Source organism: Cydia fagiglandana, chromosome 1 (assembly GCF_963556715.1).
Source record: "Cydia fagiglandana chromosome 1, ilCydFagi1.1, whole genome shotgun sequence".
In the NCBI taxonomy this organism is placed as follows: Eukaryota; Metazoa; Arthropoda; class Insecta; order Lepidoptera; family Tortricidae; genus Cydia; species Cydia fagiglandana.
The window spans coordinates 15,261,365-15,277,141 of record NC_085932.1 but is presented as its reverse complement, the minus strand read 5'-3'; the positions used below and the strand labels follow the sequence as shown (position 1 = coordinate 15,277,141).

Sequence of the window (15,777 nt, the reverse complement as noted above, 5' to 3'; positions counted from 1 at the left end):
CTTTTATTGCAAACCGTTACGTTGTACTCAATGAAAAATCGATGGCCAAAGAAACCCGCTTGAAAGCGCAACTTTGGCTCAAACTTTGCGAAAAATTAAAAAATATTTAGAGGTTGATTTATTAAGTTTTACGTATGTGCATGAATTGATTATACCCACAATTAAATACCTATGACTATAAAAGTGTCATAATGCGATTAAAATTGAAGTGCTCAAACGAAAAGTAAAAAGTATCTTGATTTTGGGACAAAGTACCCCGATGTTACGGTATATATATGCCAAACATACGTGTGAACATGACCCAAAAAGGGCATAAGCGACGCCGAAGGGCGATATTTGACGCTTATTTCAACATATACGTAACCCTTTTTTTGCAGTCAAATGATACTTTTCGTAATCAATAAAATCGTTACTTTGATACAAGAATGTCTAAAAAAAATAACTCATGTAATTTTTTTACACTGCAGCTTTTTCCTTGTTTTGCATGAAATTGCTGTTTAATATGAAATTTTGAAATTATATTATTGCATAAATATTCAAAAATGCAGTAAAATTTTGGTAATAACTTATTACACGCTTATTATTATTATATAATTTTCGCGTATTATATAATTTCAATAAAATGTACACATATTAGTGAAATAGTATAATTTAATAATTGATCAAAATTTGCCTTTATTAATTTCTTTAGCGGCTGAGTAGAGGGCTAAAAGTAGTGTTGATTTTGAAACTTGATATAATCACTATAATCTACATGACAAACTGCAAATTTTGGTACCGGTTCCACATCGATAATCAAATTTTTATTTTTTTCCATACAACGACGCTCCACCCCTAATAGACAGGTGGCACAAATTATAATAAGTACAGTCAGCGTCATATAGTAGGTAGCATCCAAAGTATTCAAATAGTTCGGTACACAATTTAACATGTATGACGTACCGAATTATTTGAATACTTTGAATGCTATACTTACTATACGACGCTGATTGTACCTAGGCATATATGAACGGGTGATACAGATGTAGTGAATAATCCTTTTCATTTCTCATGCTCTGGTAGTTGTTGTTCTAAAAAGTGTGCAGATAATGATATGTTTCTACTCTAGAGCACTGTACATTCTAAGTATATAAGTATGTTTTTTCTTTTTCTTACGATATATAAGCAATTAAAATTTTGCTTTTAAATGCATTTTTTGTACAATTTTCATTCCCAACCATAGGTAAATACGATATTTTTACCAAAATTTTATTTTTCGATATAGGAACACCTTAAGTACTTGCCATTAAATTTTGCCCCCTAAGTTCCCAGGTCTGCCGTTCACCAATTTTTTATAGTACACTCAGCGCCGGTCAATAAAAGCCTGTTATAGGGTCCAACTAGGGAGTCTGCCAGTCGAGTGGACATAAAATCAAAAAGTTAGTATTAAATACATAAATTATTAGCAGTAATTTTTATTAATAAAATACTTTCATTCACAAACAGTTGCTAGAATCGCAACAGTATAGGGCAACTACCCCGACAGACATTGATATAAATAAACAGCAACAGGATAAAGTAACAGATAATAGATATGCTGTTATCATTATATTCATCACACTTACCCGAGTGGAACTAGGCATGATAATTAATACATTGTTAGTATTGATAGGTTCATTTATGATCAGATTTTATTAAGTACTTATCAACAATACGATTTTGTAATTATCTTTGATCCACAAAATATTGTTAACATAGAAAATACATATTACAATAATTTCATGACCTGTAATAATTTACAATAAATTTGCTATTAGGCAGGGATGACATATTTAAATGCTACTAATCTACATTTTGGTTTATTTTACACAACAATAATTAATTATTTTACCTGATACATTTGAGTTTGAATTTTTCAAGTGTTCATTACAATGGAAGTAAACTGAACTGTAAGAAAAAAAAAGTATGTATTGTCACAGATTTGCCGATACATACAGATAAGTAAAATGATGAGTCTCTCTGTCAGGGTGTTTACACTGTTTACACAAATTTGTTCCTCATACTATTTGACTTAAGGAGTGCTAAATATAAACAACAGTAAACCACTTAACATTAGGGTCTGCCATCCAAATTATGCTGCAATCAGCACCACAATCATTCTGAAAAATAAGAGAACAATATGGTTAATATTTTCTTCGGTTACTGCGATAGTTACTCACGAAATAAAACTATTGAAACCACCACCCGATGACCACGAACTCTGTAAAGGGTTCGAAACGGTTGTTGGGATGTAGTATGAAATCAATATATGCGATATAATCCGTTTCAACAGTTTTATTTCGTTTTAACAATATGGTTATTACCATATTTGACAAGGGATTCCTAACCATTTTGAGTTCATCTAGGGCTATGTTTGATGCCTACTACTACTTTGCTTCACTATTTACTGAATCAATTTAGTAGGTAAAGTGTTATATACAAGGTGACTAAAAAGACCGTTTCACACGGACTGAGGTTATGGGAAGCTAAGTAAAGTACTGAAATAAATAGATTCAGCATCATATTTGGTATGACAAATAAATTGCCATTGGTTATATTTAGCAATGCATTATTCTTCAAATGCAAAATGAGTATTCTAGTGATATATTCTTATTTAGATTATAAGCCTCTTTAAATAGTACAGTATAAGTATAATTTGATAGTGTCTGTTCGGAAAGACACAATTTTTTTTTGTTCTTATTGGGCCCCATACATTCCATGACTCTTCTCTTTCCGCACAGACTCTATTTGAATGCTTCCATAGTATGTAAGAAATGAAGAGAGAGCAACAGTACATTGTGGCTGCCATCCAACTCATAATTGTTCAATGTGCAGTTAATTGGGCTATTAATCACACATGCCAAACTTACCCGTATAAATATAAAAAGAATGACAAGAGGTAGAACGCCAATTTGATCCAGCCTTCTCTTTGACAAACTGTCAGAACATCTGCATTCATTATGCTTGTGGGGTCATACAGGCCAGGCCCTGACATAACTGGCCGCGTGCGGTATCTGCATTGTAAAATAACAAACACATTACTCATGCCATCGAAGGTAAATCTTTAATTAGCATTCTCGTCACATAAACATAACCTCTACTAACCTGTGTATGTGATACAGAATCAAAGGTACGTTTATCAACAGCGAAAACCATTCTCCCGATAACAGGAATAACACGTTTATAAACAGGTGGAGCAGATATTCCGGCAGGACTAGCTGGAAACAGATAAAATAGGTTACAACAAAGTCATCGCCCAGGTTTTCTCATAAGAATGAAATACGTACCGGGTTGAGGCTGTTACATTGATCTATTGGATTTTTATAATCAGTTTTAAGTTCATCAAAAGCTATCACATGGAAAATCGAGAAAAATATAAGGAATGCGTCTATTATAAGGGCTATAATATAGGAAAAGGCAGGAAAGCTAAACGCCATTTTGACAAAACTAAATGACAAAAAAGAAATGTCAATTTGTCATGCGCATGCTATGCCCACAGACAATGCTAGAAAAATAAATATTGCTCAGAAGTCATTCAGAAGTCATATTATAGATTTTATTCTAATTATTATGTATCATTTTACAAAAAAAAAACTACAACTAGAATTTTTTATTAGAACCCTGGCTGCACATGTATGGAATTTTCCATGAATTTTCCGTACGGTATGACAGGTGGGAACGGGACGTCGCTTTACAAATGCATAGTGGCTTCCTGTTCCCACCTGCGGCGTTTAATCTCAGCGACAAGGCAGTATGGCCTTTGGTCTTAGCCTGTCCAGTAGGACGAATAAAAAAAAAGTATCATTTTGCTAAAATGATCAGGCGAAAAAATGCTTTAACTCTAACATGATATGGTCGAATTTTCTTAAAACAATATATCTGTCAGTTTCTTATCATCAGTCGTGGCTGTCTTGCATAGCTCCAGCTCATTGGATTATTATTCGAATAAATTGAATAGTAACCGTGAATCGGAAAACAATGTTGCTTTTTTGATATTGGCACTTTACTTCTAATTTAGCTACGTTACAATACTAAGCTGTTATTCTTCGTGAACATTTTGCTGAATTTATGGATTAATTTTATAGTGAATGATGATTGTGTGATATTATATTGAAAATGAGGATTCTTGGTTTATTAGTGTTAACTGCTGTTGGATTCGTATTGTCTATCGAACATGATTACAAGGGATTCGATGATAGTATATTGTTTGGTATTAACTGGCCCGGTGCTGAAGAAGCCTTAGAAAATCTAGTCGATGGGGAAACAAAACCACAGGTGTTTATAAAACTCATAAAAATTCTACTAGTATCGACACCTAGTAAATAACTAATAATAGAACCTAACATCATACATCATAATAAGAACCTAACAAATATTAGTGTTTTTAACTGCATAATTAGTAATAATTTATCTTAATTTACACATTTAATGTTACAGAACAAAGAAATACACTTAGTAACAACTTCAAACAAAGAGAAATATGAGTGTCATTTGCCAGAGCTACGAACCAAAGAGACCACAAGGATAGAAGAGTATGACGGACCTTCTCCAATTGAGTTGCTGAAGCCACTGTTTGCACAGAAGATATGCTCATATCGTCTGGAAAGCTATTGGAGCTATGAGGTTTGCCATGGGCGTTATATAAAGCAGTATCATGAGGAAAGAGAGGGTAAGTCTAAAGAAAAAAAACTCAAAATTAAGTTTTTTCATTGCTATGCTATATTTCCTTGCTACTAGGGGTAAAAAATGATGTTTTTTTTATCTTATGAAAGATTTTTAGTAGGTAATTGTATTTCAACACTATTTAGATATAGCATTTTTGTGAAAAATTCAATCCATATTGCGGGCTTACTTCCGTCTCCATACAAAAAATTCTACCAGATCCCATGGCTTGGCAATCAACAAATCCCCGATCACTGATAGTTACTACAATTTATACATTGTAATTGTATTAAACACATTCATTCCATTTCCTGAATTCCAGGCAAAGTTGTGAAGTCTCAAGAGTACTTTCTGGGCCACTGGAGTATGGACAAACAAACCAAGCTGGAGGAGCAGGCTAAAGTGCCACAGGAATCCATGGCACCTCCTCGGACCACTAAGGTTGAAGGCATGGTGCTGCCCTATGTGGAGATGGTTATGGATGAGGGTGAGCCAGCAAAATATGTAATAATATATAGGTATATGTCTATTATTGGGGTGTCATTCTTATGTCTGAAGATGAATTGGATCCCTTTCTATTCTAATGCTTTTAAGATGATTAGTACTACTAGTATCCTAAATAGCTCTTCCATTGCTGCATATACATATACGCCATAATTCATAAGTATGCTGTATAAAGTATGCATGAATCCATTCATACAGAAACAATGCTTAAACCGCTGTAGAATTTGAGATGTCCTGCTACATGAAATTTGAATTGATATCTTTAATTTCAAACTGTGCCAGATTATAAAGGACTGCTTATCTATCAGGCACGCTCTGCGATCTCAGCAATAAACCGCGCGTGACCCGCGTCCAGTACGTTTGCTACGCGCACGGCAAGCACGAGGTGTACTCCTTCAAGGAGACGTCCACCTGCGAGTATGAAATCATCATACTGTCGCCTTTGCTCTGCGAACATCCTCAGTTTAAATCCAAGGAAGTTGGCGAGAACATAATTAATTGCATTCCCGTTGGAGACTCGCCAAAGAAACCTAGAAGTTTACTGAAAGCGGAGGTGGATAGTTTGAGGTTCCATCATCAGACTATTAGATTGAGCAATGTAAGTATGATATGTACCTATCCTATATGTTAATTTTTTTAATGTTTTTGCTATTGTTTTATTGCTTTTGCTCATATTGTTTTTCTGTACTTTCTGTAGATTATTGTTATTAATGAGTGAAGGTTTGAACTTTTTGCGTTTGTTAGTATTTTTAGTAGACTTTGAAATAACTAATAATAGTTTATTCATTAAAATTATTTAATTACTTTAAGTAGTACCAAACTTTAAGTAGGTACCTAGTTGTTTTGAAGTCTTTTATTAATTCTGTACTCCCTTGCTTTAATATTAAAACCTTTCCTATTGTTTTTTTTCATTACCACTTTTGAAGGAGACCTGCTGATGTTTTATTTAGTAGTGTAGTTATTTAGTTATAGATGCTTGTATGTAACTTTTTGTTGGCATGTTAAGGACGGTGACGCTAAGGACATACTAGCGGTGTTGAAAGTTGAGAAAATTGAAAAGGTAATTCGGTTTTTTTATTCGTAGATACTGAAGCACCACATATTATTATTAAATAAGGTACTTATATTTAAAAAATATATAAAAATTTTACATACTTTCCCATTCCACAACCGTATTCTACACACCTATTTCGAAGAGTTGAATGTAACAGAGATATCAAGAGTAAGAAAATATCGTTGCCTTACAATTAGTTTGACAACAGAATTAGGTGGCGATGTATGGCACCGTATTTATGTTTTGTGGCACCAAAGAGAATTTGGAATAGAGGAATATTGTCAAAGTAAATTATGTGGCCAGTACATTTACTGCCATCTTTTGACACAAATGATTAACACTTTTAGAACGCCATTTGACTTTGATCCTTATTTTTCCACTGATATGTGTTAAATTTGTTACATGTCAAAAAGTATCGCCATCTACTCGAGAGTAGGCCAAAGGTATGGCGCTATTGCTCGAAAAGATGGGACCATACCTTTGGCCTATCGTCTTTGGCGTATCAGATCAGCTCGACGGTACCATAATATGACATTGTCAACCAACTTATGCAAACGTGTCTGAAGTTTCAGCTCTATCGAATAATTAGAAGTGGTTCTCATTTAGTTTGCAAGATTTGTCTCGAACAAACATATTTGCAAACGTTGCCAGCTAAATAAAATCTTGGAAAAATGTTTTTTGTTTATCAGGACGGTGAAACGCACTTGAAGTTCGAATTGCACCCTCTAGGCGAGGGCGATGACCTCGCGCAGGAGAGCGCCAAGGCCACGCAGGTCGCTGAGAAACCCCTGCCCATGATATCCGACGACTCGCCCGTCAGAGCCTTCCTCAACGGAGAGAACTGTCTTAATGGGGTAATCTTACAAAATATCTCCTAAAAACGCAAAGCGTGATGAGTGAAGCTTGAGCTCGTGTTCATTTAATGGTCCCTTTAATGTACTTTCAACATTACACAGCTACTTATTATACTTATTACACAGTTTAAAAACACGGCAAGAACTGAAAAAATACGAAATTTTTGCAGTTTTTCGCATACTAAAAAGGGATCATAAAATAGTTTCACATTCCTTGAAGGAATCCAAATAACATACCAAACAGCTTTACATCGCGCTATGCGTTTGTATTGTAAAACGAAATTGACTGCTCTATAGTATAAGTCACAAAAATATACTCGTACCTATTTAAGAAGTGGACTCTTATCGATCGAGCAGTTTCCATGTATGTCTGACTACATACATTCCTTCCTTGACAGCGTGATACGACACCACGTTGATTTTTCCTTTACTTGATCCATGTACGCTCTTCTTGATATCCCTTAAAAAATCCTGTTTTCTTAAATTTTCCCTTTTTTTTTTCTTTTAAAGTTTAAATAAGTTTTTGGCAAAAGTTTCATTTTTGGCAAGTATAAGCTTTTATCGCTGACTGTACTTTTCTTACAACAGACAACTAATACTCATCGAGGCAATTCTAAAAACCCCTAACACAATTAGGTTGCGTTGTTTCATCACAGAGTTCCTATGGCCACCTCCTGTCTCCATCATCACATCAGCTCGATGGTACCATAATATTGCATTGTCATCCGATTTATACATGTATGCAAAATTTCAGCTCAATCGGAAACCGGGAAGTGGATCAAATTTAACTTGCAAGATTTGATTACAGACAGACAGACAACGGACAGGTGAAGCTAAATAAAAGCTTGTAAAATACTAAAGGTTGAAAAATACCTTACGTTTGTTCAGTATTATCCTAGTATCAGACGTGTGATACTAGCTCCATACTGTTCTGGGTTCTGGGCCCTCTACAGGTTAAAAATTGTATGACAAAATCCCGCAGGGCACCGGATGGTGGAAGTACGAGTTCTGCTACGGGCGTCACGTGGTGCAGTACCATGTGAACCGCAACGGCGAGAAGACCACGCTGATGCTGGGCCGGTTCGACGAGCAGGCGCATCTCGAGTGGATCAAGGAGAACAAGGCCAAGGCGCCCAAGCCTATAGGTAGGTTTAGTGCGGGTTGCATAATCTTCGCAGTACTGTGAATTTCCCACAAATATATTTTAGCGTTTTGACGATGACATACGGTTTGGTGCAACTGGCTCCTTAGTGTTGATAGGATGTGGTAGCGTGGTAGTAGTTGTAGACCTAGGTACAATCGCTATCAGTTATAATATAATAACATCTGAACTAAGCGGATGTTATCAAGACGTTAAAGTGCATGTTTAGTGCGCCTATTTACTGAACGCCTTGTCTTGTAGTTCGTCACGTGCAAACTAGCCATGGTAGCATCTTGTATCCAGGATACCAGAATAGTAAAATACTCTTTATTGGCACACCTCTGTAAAAATATACCGCTCAAAGAGCGATCTCTTCCAGACAACTTTTAGGTAGCGAAAACAAATCATTTTAATATTTTTAATTAAATAGTAATTTTGGCGCTAATGCTTGTAATGAATGTATGAATTTGTTATATAAAATATTGACCATGCCCCACTAAGGAACATTTTGTAGGCAAAGAAAACCGTAAAATTAGGTTAAGTATCTATTTTAATTACAGGTCAGCGCACTTCTATAACCCACTTCTATTCCGGCGGGGACATCTGCGATAAAACCGGAAAGCCTCGTCAGACCGAAGTAAAGCTAAAGTGCCTGGAGAACTCCTCGAGCTCTGCTCAAGTCTCCTTATATCTCCTAGAACCAAGAACCTGCCACTATATCCTCGGAGTGGAGTCCTCACTTATATGTGACATATTGCCGTATGCCGACGACAACGGAGTGATCAAGTCCAACCCGTTGTCAGTGAAGAGAGAAGAAGTAACTGAACCAAAGGAAGAAGGAGAAGTAAAACCGGAGGAGGTGCCGAAACTAGGAAATGATTAGAATAAAGTACCTATACTCAGGACTAATTTGAAGATTTTTATTGAAGTTCACTTTACATGCCAGTAAGTGTTTGTTTTATCCTAGTTAACCCTTTGAACGCTTTACGTTATAAACAAAAACGTCACTGACACGCCAAGGTCCCGGGCGTAAGCGAGCTAATGTAAACCTTACTTGAAAGTGTGAACTTTACTTTGACTGCGTACGTCATAACATCTATAGTTGTCCATAACGCGGTGAAGACGACAAGTAACGACGACATGAGGTGTTCTTAGCGTTCAAAAGGTTAAGAAATATTATCGTCGAGATGGAGAATATAACATCTATCTTTTGCTAAAGAAAGAACACTAAGCACGAATAATGTCGTACATTGACCCGCCTGTTCCTATCTGTATCGCAATTATATTACTGACCCGCCCGCTGTTCCACCCATGATGCCGACGCCACTCCCCAATTTTAAATTTTCCAATGCCACTGATTGGAAAATTTAAAATTGGGGAGTGGCGTCGGCATCATGGGTGGATCAGCTATATAATTACGCGCGTGCCAAAAGAGATAGGAACAGGTTGAGTAATGTACGAAATTCTTCCTGCTTAGTGTCCTTGCTTTATCTAGCGATGTTAGAAAGTAGGTAGTAGATATGAGTCCTATATCTTGATCCTACTCATCTGAGCGCTTTCACGGTGGCGCTCTAAATTAGATCAAAGCTCGCTGTATTTGACAATGTTTATGGTTACAATCTTTAACCTTTTCGACGCCGTGTCAAACACAAAAGCTGTCACGCGGACGTCACGTCACCGAAGTGTCTAAACTGAAATTGAACTTTATGCATATGCACATAGGTGTATGTTGCTCTATGGTCTGTGACCGATTAATCAGTCTTTGGCGTTGAACCTGCGGTACGGATATATCGGTCATTGGTGTCCAAAAGGTAAAAAAAAAGGAAAAGTTACTTCCTCAAGCAAGACTCGAACTCGCGACTCCGTGATAGGGAAAAAATCCTGCTGCTGTAATTCAGCTGGCGTATGATGAACACATTGAACACTCATTCATTATTACGTCGTCAGGTTGTTCGTTGACCATCATACATATCCGTGCTTTCCACCACTGTTGGTAGGTTTGGTGGGTAGGTGGTTCAATCGTGTTCAACTGTCGCGGCAGGCAACATGGGTCTGTCAGCGTCATTTTAAATAGTTTTTTTTCTCTCCAGACTACCTGAGTCTGTTCGTTTGTGTTTGCGAGAGCGAGATTCTGTTCATTCGTCGCATTAAAAAACTTATAGGGACAAGATCAGTAACAAAACATTTTGTTTTTTAAACTTGACATTTATTTACATTCATATCAACAAAACAGGTGTTGTATAAAACAGTTCTTTTATATTATTTTTTTACCATTGTATACTAAATAAGGTGCCTCGAAATTGTGTAAAAATAAATTTACGTCCGTATTTTAGGATATGCTGACATGGTACAATATGGACTTAATTATTCTGTCCTATTTATGGGTCAATTTAGAAATGTTATTTCTTAGACTCGTTACAAAGATTAACTAAATTGAATGGGTACTTCATAAATTGCGGTATACAATAAAGCTGACAAGTAACAAAATACCTGAAGTTAGCAGTTACTTTGTATTGCGTAGTCGTTTGGATTTGGCCAGTTCTTATAATTAATGAGCTCTATCAATAATCCAGGATAAGGAAAATAAATTTTAACTCCTAGCATCGGCAGGTTAAGCTACTTGTGTGGTTGGCAACTACTTACACTTCATCAGTTTTGCATAACGGTAAATTAGTTACATAGAACTATAAGACTAATTTTTAAACTGACAATAGTAAACCTTGTTTCTGCAATATGGTTTATGAATTATTAGTTATCAGTGTGGACGACGGGGTGGCATGTTTAATAAATCTCACTAAAATCATGAGTGCTTGTAGAATGGAATTCTAAACAAATAATAGAGGGGCATTTCTATTTAAAGTTGTACCAATTTTTTTTTGTTTTAGAATTGGGATTTTTTATATTATTTCTACTCAGAATCACGAGCGTTTTTCATTTTTACTGAGAAAAAACCTGTCCCAAAAATTTTGGGTCATTTGGTTATGGTTTTTAATACAACCTTCTATGACCGTAACAAAATGGACAGCATAAGGATTCATTTAAGCGGGCCACAGACCATCAGTTTTAACTGCACAGTTTTAACTGTTCAGTCAAACTATTCAGTTAAAACGTACGTGTGTAGGCAAATCTTTGAACTGTGCAGTTGAACTGACGATCTAATCGAAATTTCATTAGATAAAACTGTACAGTTGAAACTGTTCAGTTAAAACTGATGGTCTGTGGCAAAAAACTGTTTTGTTGTCAGTTTCGACGAATCTTCATTGCAGTGAGCACGTTTTCTATTGCGAAGAATTTATCGATTTATATCATTCTGAACCTTTCCTTGTGGAAAGTAAGGTAAAGTACCACGATCGTGACAAAAAAGTGGCAGTCTACAGGAGGTTATTGGTTAAACTTCGAGAGGTTGAACCTACTAGTGACAAAGCAGCGGTTGTTTAAAAAGTCAATAATTTACGTTGTGCTTATAATAAAGAACACAAAAAGGGTTAAATAATTCTTATCTCCTTTAGTAAATTATTATGCGTAAGTATATTGTTTTCTCTGTAACTAATGTGTACACCACATTATTTTCCTGCTTTGTCTTCTTTTTTCTAAAATACACAATAATCCAATAACTGCCAAAGCGTCATCCATGATTCCGTTAAACGTCTTACTTCAAGCGAAAAGGATAACTAACTAAAAAAACTAAAGTGTGTAGTCACAAGGGATGTCAGTTTTAACTGAACAGTTTGACTGAACAGTTAAAACTGTGCAGTTAAAACTGATGGTCTGTGGCCCGCTTTAGACGGTGCGAGATTCATTACATTGCGGTTTTTGATCGGTCGGACGTCACCAGCAGTCCGCAATGTAACTAAAATCGCATGAGAGTTCGCGCGCCGTCTAAATCGGCCCTAAATTTGTATGAAGTTTCGGGGACACTTTTTTTCTTGTATTAGGATCGAAAGGGCTGTGGAAATAATATAAAAATTTCGAAATCTAAAATGCAAGTACAACTTTAAATAGAAATGCCCAGAGCCGTGTTGGCTGCTGAGAGTCCGCTGCAAACTTGCAAAGTAACGCGGTATCAGACATTGTCTCGTTCTGTTGCTTTGATATTTCTTGCATATGGAACATATTTAGCCATTTCATTATCATGTTCTCTCTCATTTCTTTAGCATATTCCTTAATCGAGGAAGCGAAATATAATCTGTCACGGCAACACACACAAAATGCTATCTTGTACCTTTTTAAAATAGTATATTATTATTTATCAACGCAATTTCCATATCTAAATAAAAAAAAATAGTCCCCATGGCTGATCTTTTTACATAAAACGAATTTTATATAAGGACTATGAACTAAGAACATGTTATCTTGGAGGGAAATTGTAATGACGTCTATTATTTCGCTTCGTGCAACTACCTCTCTCAAATTTTCCCACATGCCTTGGTAAACTTCAATGTCGGACGAACACAATATTTTTTTAAATGTCAAATACGGATTTATACAACTTTATAATGACTACAAAATAAATTTTGGCTGTCAGTGTTTTGGCAGGAAACTCGGATGTAACAGCATTAATCTACGAGAACTGAAATCTTTATTTCACATGCAAACTTGCAAAGTCCAAAAGGCATTTTTCATGCACAACAACAATGAGGTCTCCCTTATACATACCTAAGAAATATTAAGTAGGTAAAAAACCCTCCACACTAGCATTTTTGACAAGTATTTTTAAAATCATACCTATAAGTTAACAGACTGATCTCGTGGTCGTGTCCCATTTTTTAATTAACCTACCAAAACGTTAAAATAAAATTTAAAGAAATACATTCCCCTTCTAATAATAATTTATCTTACAACAAGAAAAAAGAACGACGAAAAGCTATAATCATATAGGTTCTACGGAACCCTAAATAAAGGAATCACTAGACAATGACTGAATCACTAACTGCAACACCTACAACGGAACTTATTCAGTCTAAATATTGTCTTTTTTCAGACATCAAAACATGACTAAATTAGAGTAAATAACTTATAAACCATCTTATAATCCTCTCTTTAATATATAATACTCAACTAAATTTAATTAAGCTATTACAATGATGATCTACATCAGTTCTTTAAACGACAAAAATAAACACGTAGAATATTAACTATAAGTCTATAACTTAAAGTGACAGGTTAGGTACTTTACATTTTTTAATTGGTCGTTTGTGGGTAGTTGGAACATAACGGGCCGGCACAACTCGAATTTCTAAAACATCATTTACACAAGTAAATAAAATACGATCGATAGGTACCTCTAGGTCTAGTCAACGCCTGATTATGATTCTGACAAGTTAAAATACCTACTCTCATGAGTTAGTATCCGCTTGTAGGCTTTAACATACATATTGGAGTTATTATAATTAAAGAAAAAGCATCTAAAATTACAAAAAGTGTAAGAAGTAAAGTTTAATTATATTATTATAATAACGTACAATATAAAGAGCAAACTGTGCCAGTGATATAAGAAGTGAAATGTATTGGCAAACAGTTTTAAGTACCTGAACCCATGTTATGAGCAATTAACATAATAATGTCGCCGAGCCATATTCTTCAGAATGTTTTAGTGCTCATAAAGGGCGATGTTCGAATACCAAACTTACGTACGAAAATATTCTAAATATTAAATACTTAAACCTAATAAAATTTTGACTAAAGGTCCAGTGTTCGATGTGTTAAATAAAAGACTCATGGGATCATGGTAAAACGAATCCCCGTAATGGGTTGTCAGTAGTACGCCGAATATAGTCTAGACGGTCGACCAGTAAACGGTTCAATTGAATATACTTTACAGATATATAATTATGTATAAGTTACACACAAACAAGTACGACAAGAAGGAAATATTTACTATTTGCACCTAGGTACTAGATATCTCAAATATCCATACGCTACACCGAAAATAACCTTTTTCTTTTGAGAGCCATTTCACTCGTGGTCTAAAGTCAGTATTATAATTTATGTTTAAGGTACAGTCAACTGTAAAAATATGGGTGCACAAATCATCTCAAAAATATGGCCCATAGCTCAGCGAATTAAGAACTATAGGACATATTTTTGAATAAGTTGGCTAAGTACACCCATATTTTTACAGTTGACTGTACTCAAATTAGACAGATATTAAGAGTATCATGGAGAAAAATACAATGTATATATACATTTCGTGATTTGAATAAAACATTTGAGATATCTACTACGTAATATGAATAATTCACATATTTCGGGTCAATAGAGCGATAGAAACGTTCACGGTAGGCAGTCTTACAAACAAAATTACAAGTTTAAGTACACTATTGACAACAAGTCAGGTAAAATAAATACACTGATCACTTTGAGATCGATTCGTTACTCTAATATTATTTGAACAAAAACTGCAATGGCCACGTGGATTACTTTAACACAACAAATTATATCGGTAACACAGAAAATTAATATAACGAAGAAATATCTACTTAAGTATCTAAATATAAAGTTGTTCTATAATATGACGAACAAAACAATGAAAATAGGTAGCAATACTCATTTGGTAGTTCCGGCGTTTGTTCACCGGTAATAAGCTTTGGATGGCAAAATATATAGGTATTTTTAACACGTACGTAATTTGAGTTATTCCATGAGCGTATGAATCGACACTGTTAGCTCGGTTGGTACCATTTCTTTGGTGCATAAAGTATCGCTTGCTAAACGCGTTGAACTTACGCTTAAAGTGACTAAAACTTATAAGTTAAAAAATATGAATAAGTAATAAACAATTTGGGGAATACTTTGGAAACGATAAATCCTTTGACACAAACCTTAACCTTATACTTATTAGTTAACAACTGTGCACATGGACTCGCGTTTTCGTACGAACCTTATCTATCTGTCAGTTCAAAGTGCACCGGTTTACATCACAACAAACGTTCAAATACTTACAACCTTTGCATAGTTTCTAGTTTTTTTTTGAAAAATCAATCACTAGGAACAAGTTGTCTATGTCTAGTACGGTCTCGAGAGTTCCTTGGAACGTTTCAATTGAACTTTGAGTCTTTTTGTACCTATTTGGAAGCCATTCATGGCTTGTATCGCGGCCTGTGCGGAGGCGGCGTTGTCATAGGACACGAAGCCGAAGCACTTGGAGAGGTTGGTCTGTTTGTCTATGAACACTTTGGCCGAAATCACGTGCCCGAAGGGTAAAAAGGTCGAAGCGAGATCCGTATCGGTGAACTCCTGCGGCAGGTGGTATATGAACAGGTTACCGCCTTCTGGACCTGCAAAAAATGCAATACTAATTATTGATACATTCTGCTCTGACCCTAATCATAGAGGTAAAATTAAGCGTACCTACATTTTAATATTTTACTAGATAATATTAATATTTTACACAAAACCTTAATTAAATTATAAGTACACCTAAACCTTCCTCAAGAGTCACTCTATTACTTAATATGTAAAAAACCGCATTTAAAGCCGTTCAGTATTAGAGTTTATTGCGAACATACGGACATAAAGAGTTACAGCCGCGGCGGGGGACTTTG

At 35.4% G+C, this 15,777-nt stretch overlaps 4 protein-coding genes across 19 annotated transcripts in view; 2 read left to right on the top strand and 2 right to left on the bottom strand.

The window, feature by feature from the left end:
• Positions 1-15,777, top strand: part of LOC134665897 (mesoderm induction early response protein 1) — a 242,434-nt gene that overhangs the window by 35,740 nt on the left and 190,917 nt on the right. The gene's annotated exons all lie outside the window — the stretch shown is intronic.
• LOC134664833 (protein cornichon) lies at positions 1,431-3,477 on the bottom strand. Its single transcript, XM_063521568.1, has 4 exons — positions 3,306-3,477; positions 3,124-3,236; positions 2,889-3,032; positions 1,431-2,138 (listed from the first exon to the last, which is right to left on the bottom strand). The coding sequence occupies exons 1-4, from the start codon at positions 3,453-3,455 to the stop codon at positions 2,111-2,113; spliced, it is 435 nt and encodes a 144-aa protein (XP_063377638.1). The 5' UTR covers positions 3,456-3,477; the 3' UTR covers positions 1,431-2,110.
• On the top strand, positions 4,009-9,142 carry LOC134665823 (endoplasmic reticulum lectin 1). Of its 2 annotated transcripts, XM_063522818.1 has the most exons (8): positions 4,013-4,293; positions 4,456-4,687; positions 5,003-5,167; positions 5,493-5,782; positions 6,191-6,244; positions 6,928-7,092; positions 8,075-8,237; positions 8,794-9,142. In XM_063522818.1, the coding sequence occupies exons 1-8, from the start codon at positions 4,135-4,137 to the stop codon at positions 9,114-9,116; spliced, it is 1,551 nt and encodes a 516-aa protein (XP_063378888.1). In that variant the 5' UTR covers positions 4,013-4,134; the 3' UTR covers positions 9,117-9,142. The 2 variants fall into 2 exon arrangements, with proteins under 2 accessions (XP_063378897.1, XP_063378888.1); XM_063522827.1 differs by lacking the exon at positions 6,191-6,244 and having other exon boundaries at positions 4,009-4,293.
• Positions 10,418-15,777, bottom strand: part of LOC134665706 (CUGBP Elav-like family member 1) — a 385,067-nt gene continuing 379,707 nt past the window's right edge. For all 15 annotated transcript variants that reach the window (XM_063522669.1, XM_063522678.1, XM_063522693.1 and 12 more), the window contains one exon: positions 10,418-15,510. In XM_063522669.1, the coding sequence (XP_063378739.1) occupies positions 15,239-15,510 (272 nt within the window). In that variant the 3' untranslated portion in view covers positions 10,418-15,238. The remainder of the gene's footprint in view (positions 15,511-15,777) is intronic.